The sequence below is a fragment of the Tachypleus tridentatus genome, chromosome 6 (assembly GCF_004210375.1).
Source record: "Tachypleus tridentatus isolate NWPU-2018 chromosome 6, ASM421037v1, whole genome shotgun sequence".
Classification (NCBI taxonomy): Eukaryota; Metazoa; Arthropoda; class Merostomata; order Xiphosura; family Limulidae; genus Tachypleus; species Tachypleus tridentatus.
In genome coordinates, this window is record NC_134830.1 from 54,253,113 (window position 1) to 54,264,944 (window position 11,832).

Here is an 11,832-nt window from a genome sequence, read left to right on the forward strand (position 1 = left end):
AAAAGAAAACAAATGAAATCTTGTATGTAGACGTAATTTCAGAAGCTTTCGAAGTTAGTTTTGAATCGGTTTGATTCTGTTTTTCCACCTAAACCAACTGGCACCTGCGCCGGTGGGTCCTAAACAGTGGTTACAAGAATAACGATTTTAGTTTTAATCAACCTTCGACGTGAGCTCGGCGGCATGGCGTGTTAAGGCGTTCGACTCGTAATCCGAGGGTCGCGGGTTCTAATCCCGGTCGCACCAAACACGCTCGCCCTTTCAGCCGTGGGGGCGCTATAATGTGACGGCCAATCCTACTATTCGTTGGTAAAAGAGTAGCCCAAAAGTTGGTGGTGGGTGGTGATGACTAGCTGCCTTCCCTCTAGCCTTATACTGCTAAATTAGATGACGGCTAGCGCAGATAGCCCTTTAGTAGCTTTGCGCGAAATTAAAAAAAACAAAGCATAAGTGTAATTGTTATTACAGTAAGAGATAAATGTTTTCATTGCTATAATGTTAACACATTTCAGAACATACATGGAAATTTTGGGAAGTTAACCTTTCAACTATTTACACGATGACGAGAAGACAGTGGAAACTTGTAACGTTGAAAAAGTCACACAAAGTTAAGAAATTTGAATAGTATATTTTTGAAGTTTCACAAACCATTTCTTCTTAGAAAGTAAAACTCAATATAATGTAGTAAAAAAAAACACTTATTTTTATTACCGCTTTTTTCTCTTTGTGGCATCTACAACATTATATTGAGTTTTACCTTGTATATAACGCTTGATATTCTGGATTTTCTTCATATTTCAACGTGGATAGTCACATAAAACAAGTCTTACTGAATAAAGTTGTTTGTCCGTAGACACATACTACACAATAGGCTGTCGGTTTCAAACGTAACTCAGCAGATATACCGATGTGCTAATGTGGGTGGCCAAACTCGATCTGAAGTCTAGGTGTTGCAAATGCAAACATTGCATAGAGTAAGGGGGTTAGGTACGAGTTATTAGATGGTCCCTAAATTACTGGTACGTACGCCGCTGTATATCGTGCTTGACCGAGTTGTGCCATGTCGTGAATGACAAATTAATTACGTCTTCTCTCGAGCTTCTAGAAGCACGAGGACATATTTTACGTTCCGCTGGTGACGCAGCTAGCTTGTACTTTGTAGGTTCATTGCCAGTTTTAAATTATCGTTAATTTGTTTTAAAGAAATACATACATGTTTACTGTTTCAGTTTTGAAGATTTCGCGAAGTCTGAATAACAGAATTGGAACTGATGTACTGTATGACACATAATTACCGTACACCTGGTTATAATAGATGTGTTATTTTACGTACTGAGGAATGGTCGCAGGATGTAACTGTCACGCCACTCACACGACCCCAAAGTACAGAGCGCGTTTTCACGTTAAACCAAGGATTCACATCTCGAGCTCGCCAACAACTCGGCCCATTACCTACATGCTTTTAAACGTCGATGTAAAATGCTAAATAAATTTAAATATAACTAGGATTCTTCTGAGTTTACTCTTAAAGATAATGCAGCGATTTTTACTAACGAAATACCTACACATAAGTAATTTTAATTATATGCTTTAACCTTCATTCTGCGTGTCAAAAAGACTGTATCATCTCAAAACGTATAACCATTCTTGTGTGATAGTTATGAGTTATGCTATTTAAATATAACCATTCACATAGGTAGTAAATGTAATAGAGTTATGTTATTCAACCATATTATCCTCTAGCATTTTATCGCAGAAAAAAGTCCCTACGCTGTTTTTGTGGAGAACCATCAAAGAAATAACTCATGTTGATATGTAAGATTATTTTATACGTTTCTGATTTACCAATACACATTAGTACATTTGTAAGTAGAAAAACAAAAACAACAAAGAACAGTTAGAGATAAGTTCAATAAACGTTTGCTTTAATGTGTGTAACAAAACTATTTGAAACCGGTTGTTTCTTTCGGCGTGAATGGAGAAACTATGTGGCAAGGTTACAGTAGCAGTAATGTAAATCTAAAGGACGGCCTTGTTATTAGACGCTTGACTAACTTATCTCCTACGTGGATAACTCTTGGCCTACAAGCGTTAAAGAAGCGTTAACTGCTTGTTAGTATGTGTCTTGTTTACAAATATTTTTTCGCATACTCTCGCGCAATCGTTTGAAACGCACAAAAATAGAAAAATCTGATTATTTTACTATGCGAGATGAACAATCTTTTGAACAATCTCGATGTGTTTCGAGCTTGGGGGATATGACAGAGTTACTTAACCCTAACTCTACTGAACAAGCTGGTTAAAAGAAGTGTATTATAAGAACACATTGTGTCAATACACGAGGTTTTTAATATTCGTGAAATTAGTAAAATTTGCGCAAACGTGAACTTAAACTGGTCGCCAGTTCGTCTGATTCATAGTAAAGTTAATTTAAATAAAGTAATAATAGTAAATACATAATTAGCACAAAGTATAATAAAATAAAATAGTGTCTTGTTACTAATTCTTATCCTAAAAATCTGATTTGTAAAAAGACAAAACGTAAATGTAATAAGTAGAGCTCCCCTTCCTGCAATGGCTCAGTGGAAAGCCTACAGACTGATAAAGATTGTACAGATTTCGATAACCTTGGTGAGCACAGTTAGGATACCCCGGTGTGTATATTTGTGTTTGATTATAGAAAATCACCTTAACGATGTATATATATTAATATTTAGCGCCTATAGCACTACTTTATTTGTCGTATTTGAGCTGGACGGAAGAATTTCCTTGGTTTTTGTGGACATGGAAGATACAGTGTGGCTGAAATAATATGACCTTCTTTACTTTTACTCGTGGTTTCTTATAATTTAACCACCTCGCTAATGATACACAGTATCGCTAATGGCACACAATATACCTACTTACAATCACCTCGCTAATGATACACGCTATATCTTCTGACAACCATCACGCTAACGATACACACTACACGTACTGACAATCATCTCGCTAACGATACACAGTATACCTACTGACAACCATCCCGCTAATGATACACGCTATACCTACTGACAACCATCCCGCTAATGATACACGCTATACCTACTGACAACCATCCCGCTAATGATACACACTATACCTACTGAAAAGCACCTCGTTAATGATACACAGTATACCTACTGACAACCACCACGCTAACGATACACACCTCGGAATTATTTCTGCTTCGTCATATCTGGGCAAGTCTGAAAATGTTAATTGCAGGTAGATATATATGTAGATACATGCCGCTGTATATAGGATGTTCCAAAAGTTGGTTGTTGTTGGCAGAATATTTACACAGATTTACAAAAACTGCTAAAAACGTCCATCCTTATAGATCTTCAGGGCAGGTCACCTCTTCCTGCTTATCAACCTCAATGCTGTTATGTAAAAAGATTTCACAGGGAAAAAAAAGCAATATTCCCTACACACTACAATGACATTGGATTTTGTGCCCCCCATCCCGTGTTATAGACAGATTACCAACCTGACACGAGAGTAGCTATATTTAGGAAACATGATACAACAATGGCTAAATTTATGAAACATAGCATAAAAATAACTATATTTGTGGAAAGTGACGAAAGAATAGCTATGCTTGGGGATTGTGACACACGAGTAGCTATATTTGGGGAACGTGACACAAGACTAACTATGTTTAGGAAACGCGATAAAAGAATAGCGAAATTAGTGGAGCGTGACACAAGAGTAATTATTTGGGGAATGTGACGCAAGGTTAGCTATGTTCAGGAATTGTGACACAATATTAGCTGTATTTGTGGAACGTGACACAAGATTAACTATATTTGAAAAATGTAACGTAAGATTAACTATATTTGGGGATTGTGATGAAAGGTTAGCTTTAGTTGGGGAACGTGACGTAACAGTAGCTATATTTGGGAATAATTATGGTGGTACAAAGACATTATTTAATGTGTACACATTAGCGTGAACTCTGTTTTTAAACTAGATTTTTTATTAAACAGAACATAAAACAAACTACGTAATTTTGTACAGGTATAAACCGCTGACCCCATATCAGGGTAAAACTCAGGTATAAACCGCTGACCTCACATCAGGGTAAAACTCAGGTATAAACCGCTGACCTCACATCAGGGTAAAACTCAGGTATAAACCGCTGATCTCACATCAGGATAAAACTCAGGTATAAACCATTGACCCCACATCAGGGTAAAACTCAGGTATAAACCGCTGACCTCACATCAGGGTAAAACTCAGGTTTAAACCGTTGACCCCACATCAGGGTAAAACTCAGGTATAAACCGCTGACCTCACATCAGGGTAAAACTCAGGTATAAACCGCTGACCTCACATCAGGGTAAAACTCAGGTATAAACCGCTGATCTCACATCAGGATAAAACTCAGGTATAAACCATTGACCCCACATCAGGGTAAAACTCAGGTATAAACCGCTGACCCCACATCAGGGTAAAACTCAGGTATAAACCGCTGACCTCACATCAGGGTAAAACTCAGGTATAAACTGCTGACCCCACATCAGAGTAAAACTCAGGTATAAACCGCTGACCTCACATCAGGGTAAAACTCAGGTATAAACCGCTGACCCCACATCAGGGTAAAACTCAGGTATAAACCGTTGACCCCACATCAGGGTAAAACTCAGGTATAAACTGCTGACCCCACATCAGGGTAAAACTCAGGTATAAACCGCTGACCTTACATCAGGGTAAAACTCAGGTATAAACCGTTGACCCCACATCAGGGTAAAACTCAGGTATAAACCGTTGACCCCACATCAGGGTAAAACTCAGGTATAAACCGCTGACTTCACATCAGAGTAAAACTCAGGCATAAACCGCTGACCCCACATCAGGGTAAAACTCAGGTATAAACCGTTGACCCCACATCAGGGTAAAACTCAGGTATAAACCGCTGACTTCACATCAGGGTAAAACTCAGGTATAAACTGCTGACCCCACATCAGGGTAAAACTCAGGTATAAACCGCTGACCTCACATCAGGGTAAAACTCAGGTATAAACTGCTGACCCCACATCAGGGTAAAACTCAGGTATAAACCGCTGACCTCACATCAGGGTAAAACTCAGGTATAAACCGCTGACCTCACATCAGGGTAAAACTCAGGTATAAACCGTTGACCCCACATCAGGGTAAAACTCAGGTATAAACCGCTGACCTCACATCAGGGTAAAACTCAGGTATAAACTGCTGACCCCACATCAGGGTAAAACTCAGGTATAAACCGCTGACCTCACATCAGGGTAAAACTCAGGAACGTCAATTGACCAAAACCTTCGGAAAGTGAAAGCAGACAAAGAAGAGTGGCATCGCATGCGATTCCCATTTCAACAGGGGACCGTAGACTATGACGTATTTTGGGTGTATAATTATTGATTCTGCTTGATTATAAATGTCTACCAGAAACTGTCATTTGGTGCACTCTTGGAGAGGGGTCAGGTGCTTGCTCCTGCTGCCTCCCCAAATGACGCTCATGATAAAATTCAACCTATTATATATTATTTTATAGTAATTTCGGTAAAAATAGTCAAGAAATAACTATTTACAATTTTTAAATGGTATTTTAAGTTCTGTAGATTAGTGTTTTGCGAGAAAAAGAAATCATATTTATGCATCACGATTAAATGTTCTTTTCTTTGTAAGAAAGAATAATAAGGTTAAGGCACTCGACTCGTAATCCGAGGGTCACGGGTTCGAATCCCCGTTGCATCAAACATGCTCGCCCTTTCAGCCGCCCCCCGCTAGTACAGCGATATGTCTCCGGATTTACAACGCTGAAATCAGGGGTTCGATCCCCTCGGTGGGCTGAGCAGATAGCCCTTTGTGGCTTTGCTATACGAAAACAAACAAACAAACAAACCCTTTCAGCCGTGGGGGGGGTATAATAATGACGGTCAGTCCCACTATTCGTTGATAAAAGAGTAGCCCAAGAGTTGGCGGTGGGTGGTGATGACTAGTTGCCTTCCCTCTAGTCTTACACTGCTAAATTAGGGACGGCTAGAGCAGATAGACCTTGTGTAGTTTTGTTGTAGCTTGTCGGTAATTATGTTTTCCAAGACTGAACGTGTGGTCTTTTTAGTTGATTAAAAAAGTAAAGTTAAAATAATGACGTAAAGTTAATGTATTTACAATTAACATTTATATTATAACAGCTACAATGGAATTTATTGTGAATCAAAGTTAAAATAACGACAAAGTTAATGTATTTACAATTAACATTCATATTAAAACAACTACAATGGAATTTGTTGTGAATCAATGTTAAAATAATGATGTGAAGTTAATGTATTTACAATTAACATTTACATTAAAATACACTTCGTAGCATACTAAAAGTTAATATATTATGTTCTGGTGTCTTGAGACTTATTTAAAAAAGATATATATGTATACCAGAAAATGACATAATATTCTCAAAATTTTCATAATGAAAACATTACGTTTAACTTAGTGAATTGTCATATTTATTCAGATCTTGAGAATATTACGCCTGTGGTGATGACATGTGGTGATTAATAAGCATCCTAACTCTAGTTCGTTGCTCCGCGTACTTCAGCCATTAAAACTGATCCATTGTGAAAAATGTGTTTGCGACGTGTTTCAAGATCGTGTGCAATACATCCAGCTAGCAACGTGATAACACGGCTAATAATAACAAAGTATTTTCTTTTCTATAAACGAACGTACGTGTCATTCACTCATGCTCCAATGGGAGGATAGTAATAAACTATAAGCGCGCGCACGAGCGTGTGTGTGTGTGTGTGTAATTATAAATCTATGGCCGCTAGCGAAGTGTTTTTGAAGAACAAATTGAGAATACGTAACCACACCAAGACCACGGAATATATAGGTCATTGGCGTGTAGCAGCAAACCTAATTTTTATTGTCCTGATTTCTCTAAAATACTTTTTCCTAATACGTGTTACGTGTTAGTTTCGGTCAAACTGCCCGAGGAAAGTGAGCTGTTAAAAGAGTAAGCAAGAAACTTTTAACAAAAATTTGAAAAATGGAGCAGCTTATAGGTATATGTGTATATATATATATAGGTATATACAACACAAATATGGCGTGACATTGATTTTTTTCTTCGCCCGTGATAGAGTTCAATAATTATAATAACAACAAAAAGGAGACAGTACCAGTTCCCGATTGTACCGAACAGATGTTAAGGACATTTCATTAAGTGTAGATGAACACAAAGGAATCGTTTTTAAAAGAACTTTGACTTTTCACGTTTCAATGAAGACTGCGAGTTAGAAGAGATAACCGCACTTCGAGGTTCATCTTGTCATCAGTATAAAAGGCGAGAGATTCGGCAAGGACAACATTCATCCATTGCATTGCACCGATCTCGCATATCTGAAGAGTTTCTGAGAGCATCGTCGACAACATGGTAAGCTGTACAGTCTTCATTCTATCTTAACGCTGTAAATAGGATTCTATATTACAAGTACAGTTTATAAAGTTACTAAGCCTTTTACTTTGGGCTACAGACTGTTGCTAGATCGTTAAATAAAGACGTTTGTGTTTGTTCTCCTGTGTATCTACGTGAGAAAATGTGTGAGTGAAATAATATTGCCTCCCTCAGTGGCAGAACAGTATCATTACGGACTTACAACTCTAGAAACCGAGTTTTGATACCTGTGGGACAGAGCACAGATAGATAATTGTGTAGCTTTGTGTTCAACTACAAACTAGCAGACAAATAACATCTCAAAGTAAACATAAACTTTTTCTTGAATGTTGCATGTTTTGAAAATTCCAAAGTTTAGTTTGGATTTAAAAAAGCATACTATGTTGTTGTTGTTGTTTTGAATTAAGCACAAAGCTACACAATGGGCTATTTGTGCTCTGCCCACCACGGGTATCGAAACCCGGTTTTTAGCGTTGTAAGTCCGCAGACATACCGCTGAGCCACTGGGGGTAAAAAGCATACTAATTAAATACAGATTAATTAATTTGTTAATCCTCTTACAACGGGTGAATATCTCAGTAAGTTTCACTACCAAATAAACCACCGATAGGCAGATTTTTCAATACGAAAAACCGCCAATACATGGTTTTTGCCATGAGGGAAACCATGGATGGCTGGATTTTTACCACAAAGGAACCATCACCAGGAAAATAATTACCTGACACCACAATAGACTTTGTTTGCTTGTTTGTTGCTAAGCACAAAACAACTTAATGTGTTACCTGTCCTGTGCCCACCACGAGTATCGAAACCCGATTTTTACCGTTCTAAACCCTCAAACTCAACTACCGGTGGGCACCATAATAGAAGTAAAACAATAAGCCAAATGTTTCTAATATAGTACTAGCTGAAATATAAAAAATACATTACTAAGATATGTTACTATGGTAAAGTAATCTTTTGTGTTCAATTTACTTTGTAGCAAATATGTGTCTGCTACTTCTGTGTTAAAAAATGTAGAAGGAAAATAATTATTAAGTTGGAAAAAATATTTTCCCTGATAAAATCATGAACCATTTATTTATTTGGTGCAAAACGTTTATTATTATACCAGTGTACATCTTTAAATTACACTATCTCTGATCATTCAAGGTCTGCTTCATTCTGAAATTTCCATTTATTATTGTATAATTGTAACATATAAGTTAAAAACAATTTTTGATTTTTGTAAGATGTCGGACTTATAAGAATTTTTTCTCTAAAAATATTTTGCAAATGATCCCTCCGTGGGACCGCGGTTAGTTTACGGATTTACAAAGTTAACATTAGAGTTTCGATTTCCCTCGGTTGGCAAAGCAGATAGGTTTTGCAATAAAAGCACACACACATACACACATTCATGTAGTTTCGCAAATGTTTTATAATGTATATACCAGCAACACACTTCATAGCCAAATGCAGTCAATAAATGTTTGTGTTTTTCTTATAGCAAAGACACAAAAGCATCTTCCGTATCCACCGAGGGGAATCGAACTCCCGATTTTAGAATTGAAAATCCGAAGACTTACTGCTGTCCCACGCAGTCAATAAATTTAGAATATAGCCCCCTAGCGGCGTCTTGTATACGAATTTTCTTTGTGCGATGTTACCTTTTGTGAATTTGTACATTTACAAATACACAAAACTACTGAGTAACCATTTACAAATTAGTTGCTCTCCCGAACTGATCGGCGATGTGACTAACGAAAGCATTAAAGACGCTTTAGGTCCTCTTGGGGTATTTAAGAATATTTCGGTCACAATAATGGTGAATCCTCTAAGTTAAAACACCTAGCTATGCATTGATATAGTACTTGAATTGGCAATGTATTTCAACTGAATCAGTCTCATTGTTTGAAAAGATGAAAGGACGATCGCTTACAATAGCTTTAAGGTCATTATTTATCACAACCTATAGTCACTCTAACATTATTATCTAACCTATATTTATTCCAACATTGTCATCCTAACCAATAACTACTCCAACATTGTTATAACCTATAGCTCCTTCTGCATTGTTCTTACTGATATCTGTAGTTTAATCCATGTTTAACGAATTTAAAACATTTTATGTATATGTATATAATTGTAATTAAGTTAATCACAGCCGCCAAGAAACCTAAAAGAAAGGGAAAGAAATAGAACTATTTATTTCTCAGTATCATTCTATTTAGGGATATATGTCTTTAATTATATCTTCACTGTATACCTAAGTATACAATAATATGCCCAACATTCATGTAGTGTTTGACATGTACGAAACATGTTGAATTTTCTTCTTACTTCTAATACGAATTACGAAACGAAAACAATATTTCTTTCCAACTAATTCTGACAAGGAAAAAAAATCTTTCTAATGAAAATTCAAGCGACATTTCTTTTCATTTTTACAGGGTTCTAGCACCATACTGTTTATTCTCCTGGCAGCTGTGAGCCTTGTCATGGGCGGAGGGTACGGAGGAGGATATGGTGGCCATGGCGGAGGGTATGGTGGTGGACACGGAGGTGGTTACGGTGGCGGCGGATATGGTTATGGAGGGATTTATGGTATCCTCTGTCACTATCCAACTCATGTCACTGTAAGATCCCATGGTGGTTATGGAGGAGGAGGATACGGGGGAGGTCGTGGAGGTGGCTACGGCGGAGGTGGCTATGGAGGAGGTTATGGAGGTGGCCACGGCGGAGGTTATGGAGGTGGCTATGGAGGAGGTCATGGAGGTGGCTATGGAGTTCAAATACCAATTTTTACTATACTGGGTTATAGTAAGCATAGTGGAGGAGGATATGGGGGAGGCTATGGGGGAGGTTACCACTGATAACAGCCAATTATATTTTCTTCCCTCTGGTTTTAATTCTGATGGTGGTGATATAACACAGGTCTTACTTCACTACCTTTTTCAATGCTCAATATGTAAATACCGTTTATAGGTTTCATAAACTAAAAAGCCACGTGGATACAGTTTTTGTCTTTTGGGATTTCACTTTTATAAAAGAACACAGGCCCTTGGCAAATCTTTCATTACATTGTAGAGGGTTGTTTTTTTCCCCTGTACATAATGTGAATTTGTAAAGAAGAGCACGAACTATGTAAGAAACCGTCGTATCATTGCTATGTTCTTCTCACTATAGTAAAGTGTTGTTAACAAAGAGAAAAATAATGATGCATAATTTCAAAAAAACGAAATGTTTTATTTTATATATGGGTTAAAATAAATGAAGGTTAATGTGCGCAAACTTAAGGTGTTCTAGTGTTATAACTGCAACCATTTTTCACAAGGGTATATCCATATACGTACATGCATGTAAACCTTTTTGTGTACTCTCTGAAAATACGATATGTTTAAATAAAACATAGTTTTAATTTTGAAAATGTGATATTTATTTTCATGAAATCTCATAATATACAATTTGAAAAGGCCAGAGCCAGATAAAATGAGGAGAAAACAAAAGCTAGTGTTAAAAACATGAGTCTAACATGTCTGTCCAACTAACCTGAAATTTAACACGTAAATGCACTAAACAACGGATAAGAAAACTTGCATTGTAGCACAATGTAACACAAAAGATACTTTAAAAATAATTAGTAAATGTTTGTTTGTTTTTGAATTTCGCGCAAAGCTACACGAGAACTATCTGCGCTAGCCGTCCCTAACTTAGTAATGTAAGACTAGTGAGAAGGCAGCTGGTCATCACCACTCACCTCCAACTCTTGGGCTACTCTTTTACCAACTAATAGTGGGATTGACCGTCGTATTATAAAGACCCCACGACTGAAAGGGCGAGAAGTTTGGTGTGACGGGGATTTGAACCCTCGACTTTCGGATTACGAGTCGAACGCCTTAACCCACCTGGCCATGCCATGCCGTTAAAATAGTTACGTTCATTATTATGCTCATTTTCAGTTCAGATTTATGCAGACAGCTTGCTTTCATCAGAAGTAAATGTTTATTACATATATCATAAGTCATGACACTTTTGTAACGTATTGTGGCCGTTGTGCGTTATTTGAAATTGCAATGTGTGACTAAAGTGCCGAAAATCGACAAAATGTACAAATAGCGTTCCACTCAGCAGATGAGTCCTCGTATTACGAAAATCTTAGTAGTAAGTGATTTTTGGGGCATTCACAACAGATCTGAAACGTTTTTCTTTTAAATACCTCTCATTTTGAACCCCAACGAAACAACTTAACACGAACGTAAAGGGGAAGAAAATACCTGAAGTGAACTTGTTCTTACTTTAAAATATAGGTGCGCTACAAGCAGAGTAAGTGTAAGATGTAAACAATACACATTCCGGAACAGAGAAATTTAACGAGTAAAATACTTAAAATA

The 11,832-nt window shown here is 37.3% G+C and overlaps 1 protein-coding gene across 1 annotated transcript; it reads left to right on the top strand.

The window, feature by feature from the left end:
• Window positions 1–6,803: 6,803 nt before the first annotated feature.
• LOC143254549 (uncharacterized) lies at window positions 6,804–10,821 on the top strand. The gene is made up of 2 exons (XM_076509713.1): window positions 6,804–7,438; window positions 9,892–10,821. The coding sequence occupies exons 1-2, from the start codon at window positions 7,436–7,438 to the stop codon at window positions 10,312–10,314; spliced, it is 426 nt and encodes a 141-aa protein (XP_076365828.1). The 5' UTR covers window positions 6,804–7,435; the 3' UTR covers window positions 10,315–10,821.
• The last annotated feature ends 1,011 nt before the right edge of the window (window positions 10,822–11,832 follow it).